The 15,823-nt window shown below is 39.6% G+C and overlaps 1 protein-coding gene across 1 annotated transcript in view; it reads left to right on the top strand.

Annotated features, from left to right (window-relative positions):
* The window catches only part of CACNA2D3 (calcium voltage-gated channel auxiliary subunit alpha2delta 3), a 748,342-nt gene that overhangs the window by 223,505 nt on the left and 509,014 nt on the right, over positions 1 to 15,823 (top strand). The window contains exons 8-9 of the mRNA XM_036739688.1: positions 3,191 to 3,280; positions 15,112 to 15,225. Of these exons, the coding sequence (XP_036595583.1) occupies positions 3,191 to 3,280; positions 15,112 to 15,225 (204 nt within the window). The remainder of the gene's footprint in view (positions 1 to 3,190; positions 3,281 to 15,111; positions 15,226 to 15,823) is intronic.

Below are 15,823 nucleotides of genomic sequence, written 5' to 3'. Positions count from 1 at the left end.
TAACTTTGATGAGGTACTAAAGTGTCTTAGGGTTTATGTTCAGACCTTGTAAGTCACTTCATTCAACCCATAGTATTTGGGGTTGCCATCTTCCCTAGAAACATTTTAGGGAGATTCCCTCTCCTAAAAGTCTGAAAAAGGAAAGGTGGCATTGGGATTATTACTCATCCTTGCCACAGAGAAGCATCTCTGCTTGTGGAAGGTAGTTAAGAGGGAGATTATATCTCCTGGAAAGGAGGAAGGGAAATGGATGCTCTGGGGAGAAAATAGGGTAAAGCAGGACAAATTGGACATTTCCTTATGTGACAGTATGAGAGGGGGTGAGATTGAGCAGGCTACAGTCTGCTTTCTCCACAGCCTCCTGGAACTAGACCCTTCTTTTTCCTACTGCTTACGCAGTCTCTAAACCATTCCTCCCTGGGCTTATTTCTACTCTGCTGAAAGAGAGCATGTGTTAAAATTGTGAGCCCTCTTATTTCTGCCACCTTAATTTCTCCCACCCTGTGGCAAAGCCTCATGGATCTGGCCCAGTTATACCTTTGACACCTGCGGTTCCATAAGCCCAGAGCAGTACTAGGAAAATTGTCCATTAGGATCTCAGCTTTGAGGCAGAAGAAGGAATATAGTCCACATCATACACAAGGGATAAGTAACATGAGACTTAGAACAGGAATGTAATTCCTAATTGCCCATGGAAGAGCCAGATTCCATTTGGCAGGCCAAGGGAGAAACAGACCAGGCTTCATAAAACAATTCACTGAGACAAGCCACCTGATAAGTCCAACCATTTAACGCAGAGTTTTCCGTGACAAAATGTACTCAATTGTAATGAGTGGGTGTTCCTCTCTAGTTCTTGATTGCATGTTCTGGGCACAACCAGGAGCTCAAGAATATGGTCAGGAAAAAACTGTAGCACTCGTTTGGGCAATTACCCTGAAACATTTCTCATTTGGTTTTCTGCTTTTTTTCTCCCTCGATAATGCCTCTAAAGAGTGTCCTCATGTGCCACAGGCTGGGGAAAGAATTGTTCATCTTAATGGAAAAGAGTTGGAATGAGTCAAGAAGGAAAAGAAGAAATGTTGATTCCATTGTGCTCTTTTCCCTGACCTCCTAGAGTGTCCCTGTTGGTCTGTCCATCTTTTCTCTCCCTCTCCATCTCCCTCTGTAATATGAGAGGCAGTGGGCAGAAGGGTTGTGCTCAGAATGAGGAAGATCTGGGTGTCAGTACTGTCTCTGACATGAACTGACTACGTGACTGAGATAATCACTAGGTTTTGCTTTAGATCTTTTGCTAAAACTATAAATTGCAAAGGTGATGAATTATACTGACGGAGGGAGTTTCTTCACCCATGAGTTCTATACATCAATGAATAAATCCATATCCACATCTCCCTATCCATCTATCTGCCCATCCACCTATCTATCAGTCTATCTATCCATCAATCTATGTATCTAGCTGTTCATCCATCCATCTCTGAGAGAGAGAGAGAGAAAGAGAGAGAGAGAGAGAGAGAGAGAGAGAGAGAGAGAGAGAGAGGAGAGAGAGAGAGGAGAGAGAGAGAGAACACTTCAGTTTTGTCTTTGTCCTCATTTCAGGTCAGAAATGTACCGATTAATTTAACAAAAAAGGTGAATTCTCCATTTGCTTAAACAGACATGTAGCTTTTACTAAATCACCACAGAGTGTCCTGTGGAACAGTCTGCCCAAATTTTGGTATCACACACACACACACACACACACACACACACACTACCGTAGGTATGGTGACTATCCAGGGGACTCATTCTTTGAGAAAGGCAAAAAAATAAGGTTGATGGCCACTTAACAATAATAACTGTGGCCAAATTATTTTATCACATGCCAATATCCCACCTAACCTCTCCCTTCACCAGTAATCATTCAGCAAGGACAAGGTACCCTGAAATAGCTTCTGCAATGAATAAACAAATTAATTAATTAAACTGGAGATATTTAGTGCTATGTGCCAGGTACTGTGATAAACTGTGGCCACAAATACAAGCAAGTAATATAGTCTTGGCACCAAGTAGATTATATAGTAACAGAGAAAGGATGACATAAAGGGAATCAGAGGTGTGAGGAGAAGGGTGGCAAGGGAACATGACCAGGAAGTGAAAGGAAAGCTTGGTTGTGGGAAAGATAAGGTGAAAACTGACCTATCAGAGCCTGAGTTCCAGGAGCAGTGTCTGAGTTCTTGTGGGGGTAGGAGGAAGAAGATAGCCAAAGTGTAGGCTGTATGATTTAGAAGTGGCATTAATTACCCTGTCCAAGTACCATAGTAGAGCCCAGTCTAGTTGCCAGAGGAAATTCTTGTCTTCATGTTATAAAAGCAGCAACTGCTGCCTTCCTGTTCCCATCTTCTTTTCCCTACCAACACTTCCTCCATTCCTTACTTCCCTTTTCTGTTGGAGCAATAGAAAGGTAGAGTTCAGATATGGCTATCATCCCTTCCCTTCCAATGCAAATGGACCTTATCTGGGAAAGAAAGACAAGAAATGGGGCCTGCACTTCCGGTGTTTCCTTCTTTCCTCCTCTGAAGCAATTTTAATAATGCCTGAGATTTATAGGATGCTTTGGTGTTAGTAGATCACCTTTGTTTACATGAATAACCCCAGAGTCCCTGGCCAGGTATCTTTTTATTGTCACCATTACTGTCACTTCTTACCAGAGATCTCTGATTTCAAGCATTTGAGAGGCTGTTATATGGAAAAGTCATTAGATTAAATTTTTTTCCAGCCCCAGAGGCCAGAACTAGGAGTAATGGGGATAAGTTACTGATTCTGATCCCTGTACTCTGTAGAAGGGATTCTTGGGTAAGCACATGTTGAATGAGATGTTGGATGCCAACTTGACATTTGGTGACTCTGTTATCTCTAGACCAACTACCTTCCTCCCTAACTCCCCACATCATCATCCTCCTCACCATCATCCTCACTACCATCGCCATCTTTAAAAAAAAAGCCAAGTTTAATGATGCTGCATATTCAGTATAGCCTTTACATTCCATATGTGTATAAAATCCAACTCAGAAGGGAAAGAAGTAATCTCAATCTCAAGTCTTAATCTGAAAAAAAAAGCAGCTCTCCCTTTGGTTTTGCCCTGGTCATTGCATTCTAGGGTGCCATTTATGCTAACCTAACAAGCACATGTCTTCTTGTTTTGTTATTTCAGCATTTCAGAGAACACCTGGACAAGCTTTCTGCCAAAGGAATCGGGATGCTGGACATTGCTTTGAATGAGGCCTTCAGTGTGCTCAGTGAAGTAAGCTTCTGACCATCCTTTCTCATCTACAGAGCGCAGACTTTTAAAAAAATGCACTAGCAAATACACACATATATATGGATACATATATGCATGTACACATACACTCACAAATATGTATGTGTCTATATCTATGTATCTATAGATGTATCTGTATGTATATATGTATATATACACAAAAAGATACATGTACATATACATACGTGTGTGAATATATACATATACATATGCACACATATACATAGAATGACTGGTTGGCACAGTATAGAGTGCCAGGCCTGCATTCAGGAAAATTTGCGTTCAAATCTGACCTCAGGCACTTACTAGCTGTGTGACCCTAGGCAAGTCACTTAACCCTGTTTTCCTCATTTGCCTCATCTTTAAAATGAGCTGGAGAAGGAAATGGTAAACCATTCCAGTACTTTCCCAGGAAAACCCCAAATAGGATCACGAAGAGTCAGATACTATTGAAACGACACAACAGTAACACTATGTGTCTGTGAGTATGTATGCATGTGTGTATACGTATATGTTATTAGACCATGCAGATATAACCCAATCAATTATTGTTAAGCCAAGAGGCATGTACTAAGGCTCTCTATGTGCCAAACACTGGATTAAGCTCTGAACATTCAAAGACAAAAATGAGACACCCCCTGCCCTAGAATGTTTATATTTGTGACTACCTAGATCCTATTTCCTACATTCCTCTCCAAATCAGACCGGTTTGGGATGTGGTTCAGTTATTTTGGTCATTGTGAACATCCAGGTGTGAAGGGCCAGTGTGTGTGACCAACTCAAGGAAGTGGACAACGGTAGCTCTGTATCATCATCATCATCACCATTATCAAAACCAACATTTTGATGGCTCTCTAAAATTGGCAAAGCCTTTCCCATTGGTTGTCTCACTCAAGCCTGACAATAATCCTGGGAGGTAAGGGATATTTCTATTCCAGTTTTACAGATGGGGAATTTGAGGCTGAGAAAACTTTGGTGATGTGCCCAGGATCACACATGGGTTCATTATTTGCTCTTGTTTTTGTGTTTCCAAGAACTCTAGTCAATGTTGCACGCTTCTGGTCCTTACCAAACTTTGAGTTCATTCAGAAATGATAAAACTTTGATCTTTTAAATATGTTTCCTTCAAAAATTAGTTTATAAGTGTATTTTGTCTTTACATTTGAATTTCCAGACTTCACACTCCTCGCAATTGAACCCTGCCTTAAATTTACCCCAATTAAGAAAGAGTGGCCAAATGTTACAGTGGATGTAACATTCCCCACACATAGCTGACTGACTGCCTGCCAGAAGAGGGATGTGTTCCCTCATCCTTTTTTTTTTCATAAACCAGAACGGTTTGTTATAATTACTCTGCAATCAGCTTCCTTTTTGTGTTCTTTTCATTTACATCATTATAATCACTGTGCATACTTTTATCCTGATTTGCTTCCTTAGATCTTTCACATCTCTTCCTGCTTTTCTCTCAGTTCTTCACATTTTTATCACTTGTGGTGAAAGAGAGTTCTGTTGTACCTATATCTCATAATTTGTTCATCTGTTATGAGTCAAAAGACAATCATCTTTTTTCTTGAGTTTTTTCCTCAACAGATACTGCTACTGCGAATATTTTCATATGCGAGGGCCCTTTCTTTCTACTGTTGACCTTTCTGGGGTACATGCCTAGCAGAGGAATCACTGGGTCAGAGAGTAATAACAGTTTGGTGAATTTTCTTCCCAAATTCCAAATATTTCCCAGTTCGTAGCCCCATCAATAGTGAGTGAGTGTGTGTGTGTGTGTGTGTGCGTGCGTGCGTGTGTGTTCCTTTAGCCCCGTTCAACTTTCATCTTTTATTATCTTTGCCACTTTGAATGCCATTTATTTCACTTTAAAATCACAAAAAAACTGTCTTTCCTTATTGTATACCAAAACAAAGAGCTAGCTCACAATCATAGGGAATGTCCCTATTTATAGTATATTATACTATTTCATGATATATTACCATTTCAGTCTCAGTTCAGCAATACTGCATAGAATCCAGGTAAGGTGAATTGCTGCCTCCTTCCCCACCTTGTGAAATGACACCACCATCTTAGAAAGAGCTGAGTTCCTGGATGAAAAAGGATGAACACTTTAATAAAAGCCATGCCTCTAGTATGCATTTGATTGAACAGAAGTTGAAGAATTCAATGAACAATGATTAAGAAAGGACCCTGATATCCTTGCTGTTCTTGCCCTGCATGAAATAGAAGATCATTCATCTTTTGTTAGTGAATCTCCCCAAAGCAGCATCACTTGAATCAAAAGCCCTGTGGATTCAAAGTCTCCTTCTAAATGGCATTAATGTAAAAGAGAAACATGAAGTGAGGATGGAGAGAAAGTCAGCTTCCTGGTTCTTACTATGTTAATTTCCCTGACACTGACCATGTATACACCCATGCTTAGGATCCTCTCAAAGGCTGGTATAACTTGAGGTAGGTAATCACCATTTGGGGCGCAGTCTGTTGCTTTGGCCACCACAGCTGTTTTAACAGCCCACTAACAGTTCCGAAGCACAGAACAAAGTCTGTAAATTCTGGGCTGAGTTCTGTATCAACATGTTGCCAACGTCTCAGAAAACTGAGCACTGTGTTTCAGCAAAAAAGTTTTCCAGTCACCCTCAAGTGACTACTTAGTGCCACTCAAAACATTTATTTTGCCGGATCAGTGCCCAAGTGCCCACATCAGGAGAAATGGATTCTGAATTCTTTGAGGAAAGTGAAGGAATACATTGACCTCCAACATCCTGGAAAACTGACAAAATATACTTAGAGACCTCTTGAGGATTCCTGTCATCTTTTGGAAGTCAGATTCTGCCTATGAGTCTTTAGAATCCTGGGCTGGAATTCTCCTACGTTCTATGGCTACATCATATACTCAGGTTAAAATGAGACTCTGAGCATTTCAGAAATGAAAGTTTCTTTGATGAGGTCCAAAACAGAGTGGTCCAAAGAATCAGAGACAATATTATAACTAACTCTAGCAATTCATTCCAACAAGTATTGACTCAGTGACTAGCATGAGCCAAATTCTTTGTTGGCCATGGGAATTCAAACCCTGCCCCCCCACCCCCTGCCATACACCAAAAACAAAAACAAAAACAAAAAAACTGGCATCCCTTCTCCCCTGGAGCAGCTTACTTTCTACTGGAGGGATATAGCATGTATAAAGTTTAGTTAAGTCAACAGACATATCAGGTCATTTCAGTAAATGAAGACCAACAAATTGCAGGATTAAGAAAGAGAATATCAAGTATTTGTATTGCTTTCACATGGTAGCAGGATTTGATTTAGCATCATAGGATCATAGATTTAGATCTGGAAGTCCTCAGAGGTCATGTAGACCAGGCTAGTCATTTTATAGTTAAGGAAATGAAAGTTAAGTCTCTGCCTAAAGTGACAGAGGCAGTAAGTAACAGAGCCCAGATTTGAACCCAAGATTCCCTTTAGAAAGTAAGCACCCATCAATTGTGGAATGGCTAAACAAGTTGTGGTGTATGAATGTAATGGAATACTATTGTGCTATAGGAAATGAAGAGCAGTGGACTCCATAATAACTGGGAAGTCTTTCGTGATCTGATGCTGAGTGAGGGTAACAGAACCAGGAGAACATTATACGTAATTACAGACACACAGTATCTGCGATGACTAACTTTGAGAGACTTGGCTCTTCTCAGCAATATGAAGTTCTAAGACAAATGCAAAAGAGGCATGATGGAAAAAGCTATCCACATCCAGAGAAAGAATTACAGAGTCTGAATGCAGATTGAGGCAAACTTTTTGCTCTCTTTTTTTCTTCTCTTTTGGTTTTGTTTCTTCTTTCTCATGGTTCATTCCATTGGTTATAATTCTTCTTTACAACTTGACTGTTGTGCATATATGTTTAATATTAAGATACATGTAGAACCTATATCGGATTACATGCTGCCTTGGGGGGAGAGGGGTAAGAGAGGTGGGTGAGAAAATTTGGTACTCAAAAACTTGTGTAACTGAGTGTTGTAATCTAAAAATTAAAAAAAAATAAATTAAAAAATAAGCTCCATTAGGGCAGGGACTGTTTTTTTTTTTGGTTGGTTTGATTGCTTTGTACCTCCAGCATTTAACATAATATCTGTGAATATAATAAACACTTGATAAATATTTGGAAATTAGAAGATATGTGGTAACTTTGGAAAGTGTAGTTTCAATTGAATAATGAAATTGGAAGCCAGACTGCAAAAAGTTAAGAAAAGATTGCAAAGGAAGGATGATTATAAATAACCTTCTCAAGGAGTTTAGCTTTAAATGGGAGAAGAGATATAAGAGGGTGGCTAGTGGGGATGGACAGATTGTGTGAAGGTCTCTTGCCTTTGAGGATGGGGCAGACATGGGCATGTTTGTAGCAAGTAGGGAAGTAGCAATTAGATAGGGAGAGACTGAAGACTAGTGAAAGGCTAAGTATGATAGAGGAGGCCACATGCTGGATAAGAAAAGATAGATTAAGATGGCATGTGCACGTGGAGGGGTTTGTCATGGCAAGGAGTGGAGCTGTCTCTTTATATAAAAGAGGAATAATGGGGGACTCAAGACATTTGAGTGTTGTAAGATAACAAGCAGAGAAGAGGGAGGTGAATGACTTCATTTTTAAAAGTGAAATATGAGGCAAGCTTTATTTCTTCTGCCACATTCATTATTTGTCATCTTCTCCCATAGGATCTTTCTTTCTTCATGGAATATAAGCTCCCTGAGGGCAAGTACTGTTTTACTCATGTCTTTGTATTCACAGCATCTCACATAGGGCCTGTCACATGATGCCTAATTATCAAATGCTTGTTGATTGATTATTTCCGCAGCTCTTCATAGTATTCCCCCTTCTGCCTAGGTGGTTCATAGAGATCCATCATCCTTGTGCTAACTTGGTTTCTCCTTGAGGTGCTCAATTATTTTCTCCTGTGATTCAAACCTTAGGTCCTTGGATTTCCTATCATAAACAGTTCTGCCTGATATACAAGCATGTTCCACTCCATTTATCTGTTGTGTTCTTCTGAATAAGGCATACCCTTCCAAATTTACTTCCTTCCATTAGGACCTCGAGTTCAACCTCTTCATTAACCATATTCTGTGCACTCATGCATAGATGTCTGAGGTCATGGTTTTGAATGCTCTCTGCTTGAATATCGTCTTCTCTTCATTTTCTAGTGCTGGACCCATTTTGGGGGTATTGTGTAGATTTCAGCAGGTAGTTGTTTCCCACCTCTTACCCCAGTTTAAAGACCCTTTTGTTGGATTTAGAAGACTTCAAACCAATCCATTGGCCAGCATTTATTAAGCAATACATTATCAGGCACTGTGCCAAAAACAAAAATGATTTTGTTCCTCCACCAAGAAGCTTCAAAGGGTGCAATATATGCAAAAATATCTGTATGTTAAATAGATGCAAAACAGATTCAGACTGATGGGAGCAGAACCTTAGCAGCTGGGGTGATGAGGAAAAGCTTCACATAGAAATTGACCTTTGAGATGAGGTTTGGGGAACAATTTTTTTTGTTTGTTTTTAACAACTTCCTCTACAATCCCCTGGTACCTAATATGCTCTTCATTCCTTTGCTAAGAATGTAGTTTGCTCACTTTTATACCTTAACTATTCTCTTGTAATGAGTTAACTGGAGGAAGAAATGTTACTCTTCTAAGAAATATTTACAAATTCTTAGGAGATTAAATGCTGTGAAGACACAAAGGGATAGTTGGACAACGGAAGAATCTCAGGTTGCCACTTGAAAGGGACATATTTTTGAACAATTCCTAGATGGAACGGGCAGTTTCAGGGGGTGGTCACGTCGAAACTGGGTGATAGATATGATGTAAGTGAGCTGTTTATTATTCAACTCTAAACCCATGGGATTTTCTGAGGCCTTGTGACTTTCCCATGCTCTTCAAAGATAACCGTATACAAGTTTACGTCCTCTCATGTATCCATAACGAAGTGTGTATCCCAGCCTGTTCTTTCCACATGACATTCCATCTCTATCCCTTTGCACTGGCCCATTGGCCATCCCTCATGCCTGGAATACTCTCCTTCCTTACCTCCCCCTCCCCCTCCCCCTCCCCTTCCCCTCTTCCTCTATCTCCACATCAAAAAAGCCCTCTCTTCCTTCAAGATGCAGCTCGAACACTATCTTCTTCATGAAGATTTTCCAGATTCCACCCCCTCCAAATTGTAGAGTCCTACCTTCCCAAATACCTTATATTTAACTACTATTTATGAGTTTAAATATTTGTATTTATGCATTTTATATTTAAGCTATACATTACATACTTATGTTTATATACTTCTCTACTTTATTATAATGCAAACTCCTTAGAAATAGAGGGATTTTTTCATACTTGTATCTGCAGTGCCTAGCAGACTTGCATGACATATAATAGGTGCTTAATAAATGCTTGATTTTAACTGATTAATAACTTTACCTTTCTCTTTTCTCTCTGTCTCTCTGTCTCTTTGTCTCTCTCTGTCTCTGTCTCTCTCTTTCTCTCTCTCTCCTTCCACACAGATACATATATTTCTACACATACATATGTCTATGATAGATTTAGACATATTTACATGCTATATAAATATATATGCACATATACATATATGTATACTTGCATCCACACACACGTGTGTGTGTAATTGACAACCCAATCAATAAATTATAAACCTCTGATAGCAAGAAGCTTAGGACCATATTTTTTGAAATGGAAGAGACCTTGAGATTAATTTTATTTAACCCTTGAATATTTCAAATGAGGCAGAAGAAGCCCAGAGAGGCTGAGAACTTTGCCCAAAGTCACACAGATAATAACTGGAAAAACAGGAATTCTTGCACCAGGGACTTTGATTCCAGAGCCAGCCGTCTTTGGACCACCTAGTGACTCAGCAATGGTGGGTTGTCCAACACATTCCAGATTAAAAGAATAAAGTCTTGTGTGAGTTCTAACGGTTCTGTTTGATGTAAATTGAGGATAAGACTGTTGAGTACAAGCATCTCTTCTACAGGTTTACCCTCTACTGTACTGTGCCTCATAGACAGTAACATTCCTGGCATGTTCTTACTCTTCTGTCCTTTTAACCAGTAATACCTTTTGATGAGCACAGAGTTGGTTAATTTTCCATGAAATATCCAGGTTCATCTATTTTCTCCTTCATCAATACAACCTTTAAACACTCATACTGATTTCTTTGGAGTGACTGCTGCCCTGCACTCACACACAAAGATGCACGATTGAAATTCTGGCTGGCATTTGAGGATGGTTCAGGGGTTACAGTAATTAAACTAAGTAAATTGTGTCTTGCAATTACCTGCAGTTTGCGTTCTATGCTGGCTTAGCTCACTCAAGGATCTGTAGTTGCTGAGACTGACATCTTTGAAAAGAGTGTAGGAATGCACTTCTGAGCTCCTTCCAGTCACTGATTTGTGCTGTATTCATCTGGTTTTGTAGGCATCTGGAATGGCTGGCTTTGCTAGTTAGTACCTACTTTGTCATGTGACAACAGCAATTATCTTTCCTAGGATTGAATACCATCTTTGCCATGATTACCTTAAATTTTTTTTCATAGCCAATTAAGTAAAATTCTGTGACATTTCAACGATGGTTAATCACAACCAAACGCTCTAAATGTCAGGATGCATTGAAATTTTCCCTTCTAACTGATGAATCACTGAGTTAATTGTTGTTCATCATAGGGTTCTTGTCATCGTTATTATTATGGAAAATACTTTCATCATTCTTGCTATTCAATAAAAAAGTTCCAGACAAACATGAAGAGAAGAGATATTGCTCATCAAAGCATTTGAATGTAATTGCATTCTTCAAAATACTCAAACAGCAGATTACTTTGTAGAATAATGTGGTCCCAGGCAGAGGAAAGTAATGTTTTAAAAAAAATAAACAGCTTGCAACAGCCTCTTCTGCCCTTCTCCCTTCTCCTGATCTCTCTAGGCAAATAAGTATCCTTTTTTTGAAGAGAGAGAATTTTCCAGGGTATTTCTTTCCAAACAAGTTACATAAAACCCCCTCCCTGAAGACTTCTTGGTTCACTGGCTTTTAAGAGTTGGGCCATTATTAAGTTGATCCAGCTGATGGCCAGGACCTGCATTTGTTGTTGGTGTCAAGGTCATGCTCCTAGCTGAGAGAGCACAGTGGGTTTATTCCATGTTTGCTCCCAGGTGACACAGGTAGCCAAACAGATGCTGAGTACCCTAAGAGCACATCTGTATTCTATCTACACCTTAGGATCTTTTTGCCCCAGTGTGGGCAGTGTCATTGTTTGTCCTTCATTTTTGAAGAGGACCAGTGACATCCCAAAGATTGATGAGCAGCCCTGAAAAGGGCTCAGCAAGCCCTCACACCAGAGGAGCTGGTCCTTCCCAAACACCTCATATAGCCCAGTGTGGCCTCCAGCTTCCTAGGAAAAGCAACTCTCTTTATCCATCCACTTTCTGAAAGTCATATTGTGAAGGGGCTGCAGGGTTAAACTGATTAAAAGCTTCAGGCAGAAGGAAGAAGAATCAGGAAAGTGAAAACCATTGGAGATTGTATGGAAACTAGTCAAAGGGCAATCATCTTGCCCAAGGCTAGGAACTTCCATGAATCTCTGTTGTCCCATGGTTTGGGTTCTTTCAGAGGACACACCATCACTTTTAATCACTGCATCTATAACTACAGGATGTTTTTGTCTAAACTTTCTTCAAGAGCCACATGTGCATATTTAAAGGAGGTGACATAGCTTTAGGACCAGAATCAAGTTGTCCCTGCTATAAGGGAAGAATTCTGCTTAAATTAAAAACATTAGGGGTAAGTTAGAGAGTCAATGGATTCTGGAGCCCCTTGGATCAGTGACTAATCAAAACTGCACCAGGACACCAGGATCATGAAGTTTGGGCTATAAAAGGCAGAGGTAGATTTCTCATTTGAATGGCTGCCTTTTTGGCCCACTTGAGGTCCAAACATTCTCTCGTTCTACACACAAGGGCAGAGTCTCCATCCATCCAGAAATAGCCTCTGTGTATTTCATGTTAGGCCCTTATTTATTTTTCTTAGACGAATTTTTGTTAGAAATCTCTCTCATTTCATATAAGGTGAGCTTATTATCAGTCAAAAAGTATTTATTAAGCACTTGCTCTTTGCTAGGTATTGGGCTAATATTTTCTTGCATACAACTTCCCATCATGCCCTCTGAATTCCAGCCATACTGGCCCATTTCCTCTTCTCCAAACTCATCATCTCATCTCCCATTGGCATGTCTCTGTACCTGCCATCTCCTCATGTCTGGAATGTAGTTCAAGTTTACCTGTATTTTTTGGAATACCTCCCTTCTTTGAGGACTCAGCATGTTTACTGCTTCCTGTGGGAAGCCTTCCCTTTTCACCCAGTTAATAGTCTCTCTTCCTCAATTTTTACAAACATGTATATCATTTGTTTAAAAATTATAGATTTTTTCATGTTTTCTTCAAATCTGTTTTCAAATATATACTTCTCCCCTGCCCTTCTCAGAGATCCTTTACTTACAACAAATAATAAAGAGGGGAAAAAAGGAACAGTTCAACCAAGTTAAGAAATATATTGAAAAATCAGACTACATAGTGTTTTGCATGCCAGACCTCCACCTCCGCAAACACATAAGGAGATTGCTTTTTCACGTCTCTTACGTGGTGCAAGATTGGTCATTATAATTGCATACAGTTCAGTTGTGATGGATTTGTTGTTCTTTCCCTTTACCTTATAATCATTGTATGAGGCTAGATAGCACAGTGGATAGGGCACTGGCCTTGGGACCAGGAAGACTCATCGTCATGAATTCAAATCCAGTCTCTGGCACTTACTACTTTGTGACCCTGGGCAAGTCACTGAACCCTGTTTGCCTCAGTTTCTCATCATGTAAAATGAACTGGACAAGGAAATGGCAAACCACTTCAGTATCTCTACCAAGAAAACCCCCAACAGGGTAGCAGAGTTGGACATGACTGAAAAACAATGGAACAAAAACGGTCATTATGTCTAGGATATTACTTTGTTCTCTTTGCTTCACTGTGAATCACTTCATGTGCTGCTTCCCAGGCTTCTTTGTATTCACCATTTTCACCATTCCTTATGTCATCATAAGATCCTATTACATTTAGATCCCACAACTTGGTTTGCCATTTCCCAATCAATGGACATCTATTTTGTTTCCACTTCTTGGCTACTAGGGAAAAAAAGAAAGCACTGCTCTAAATATTTTGGTGTTCATGGTGACCCTTTTCTGCCATCTACCTCATTGGTCTACAAGTCGAGTAGTACAGCAATCTATTTACATATTTTATCCCCATAGCAAAATACATTCTCTTGGAAGTCATCGACTTTCTTTTTCTTTCTCTCTCTTTCTTTCTTTCCTTCTTTTTTCTTTCTTTCTCTGTCCTTCCTTCCTTTCTTTTTTCCTTCCTTCCTTCTTCCTTCCTTCCTTCTTTGTTTGATTCTTCCTTCCTCCCTCCCTCCTTCCCTTCCTTCCTTATTTCCTTCCTTCCTTTTTCTTTCTTTCTTTCTTTCTTTCTCTTTCTTATCTTTCTTCCTTTTTTTCCTCCTTTCCTTCCTTCCTTTTCTTATTTTCATGTTTGCTTCCTTTCTTGCTTTATATCTTTTTTGTATTCCTAGTCCTTAAAATAGTGTCTTGTACCTGGTAGATGCTTAATAAATGCTTTGGGGATTGAATTAGATTATATTCCTATTTGGTCATGTTTTGAAGAGCTGACCATTAGTTAATTCACAAGCGTTTATTAAGTGCTTACATTGTGCCAGGCACCGTTCCAGGTGCTGAGGATAAAAAAAAATACAAATTATAAAAACAATCTCTACTTTAAGAACTTACATTATGATATTCTAAGATAGGAAAAAAATGTTATCTGTGTCTGGAATCAACTCAGACACTAAAATTAGAAATTTTTAGATTCAATTCAAGAAACATTTATTAAATGCCTCCTATGTGAGAAACAGTGTAAGATAAGAATAGATCAGAAAGAGAGCTGGCCACAAAACCAGGATGCCCTGGGTTCAAGTCCCACTTCTAATGGCTGCTGGTTGTTTGACCCTGGGAAGGGCCCTCAGCCTTTCATTTCTCTGTGCAGGTCTCTGAGGGCATAACTTGCAGGACTATGCTGATCTGTATTGCTAGAGTGGCATTCCCTCATTGAGAATTTCTTATATCAAAGAAACCCCAGGCCAAGAAACATTCTAGGTGCTGGAATTTCTGAAAGAAATGAATGCATCTCTGACTTTTAGGAGCTTACATTCTCTGAGGGAAGGTTCAACTCTAAATAGTTACAAGAACAACAACAATAAAAACATTAGCAGTAATAATAGCTGGCATTTATATGGTGCTTATTATATGCCAGGCACTATGCTAAGCATTTTACAACTATTATCTCCCTTGATCCTCCTAACAATCCTGCACGGCAGAAGGTTAAGTGAATCACCCAGGCTCACACAATTAGTAAGTGTTTGGGGCAGAATTTTAATTGGGGTCTTCCTGACACCAGACCTGGTGCTCTACATACCGGGCAGCATGCTCTCCATATCTCCCATCCTAGCTCTCTGATTAACTTTGCTGCCCATGTTCTATATAATCATGTATCACATAGGATTTGGCGTATGAGTTCTTGAGATTTCCAGGGGATTCGCAGTAATCTCTCCATTCCATAAGGCTTCCTCTCCTTCTTTTCCTCTGCTTTTCTTTGGCCTAACTCATATATTCATTTTCCAGGATGCATTTTTAACTCACTGTTTCTTTCTTTCCACAGTTCAACCACACTGGACAGGGAAGCATTTGCAGCCAGGCGATAATGCTTATTACTGATGGGGCTGTAGACACGTATGATACGATCTTTGCAAAGTATAATTGGCCAGAAAGGAAGGTAAGTCTATGCAGCAAGCCATGCCGTTATTTCTAAAAACGAAACAACGATGAACATCCCTTGTTTTATAAACTCGACATTTCTGTGAGATAACCGTCTGTGTTGGCTTAATCCTACAATGACATATGGCTTATTGTGCCATTTTTGGTTGCCCCAAATTTAAGGAGTGAGACTTCAGCTATGGGAATGAAACTAGTGAATTGAATGGATGGAAATTGAATCTGAGAAATGGTAACTCGGGGGATGGAGCAGATTCTAGGGAGGGATTGCATAAAAGCAAGAGACTATCATTAGGGAGAAGTAAAAACTTAGCTTTGTTGGTCAAATTACTCTTTAAAAGATATCACCTAATCCGTCTCGGATATGCTTTGATTCCAGATAGATGAATCTCTGGGACATCATAATAACATATTTAGTCATTCTCTGCCCAATATTGAAGCAAGTTTTCTGATGAGAAATGAGAGCAAATAAAAAATCCTTTGTTGAATGTTTTCCTATTGTCACTAGCTATTGGTCCAACACAGACAGCAAAGATGCATCATCTTGGAAAGTAAACTTAGCTTTTTGTACTCAGCGGGCTGGAATTATGGAGAACCAC

The sequence above is a fragment of the Trichosurus vulpecula genome, chromosome 9 (genome assembly GCF_011100635.1).
Source record: "Trichosurus vulpecula isolate mTriVul1 chromosome 9, mTriVul1.pri, whole genome shotgun sequence".
NCBI classification, from domain to species: Eukaryota; Metazoa; Chordata; class Mammalia; order Diprotodontia; family Phalangeridae; genus Trichosurus; species Trichosurus vulpecula.
The sequence above is the reverse complement of the archived record's forward strand: the minus strand, read 5'-3'. Positions and strand labels throughout refer to the sequence as shown.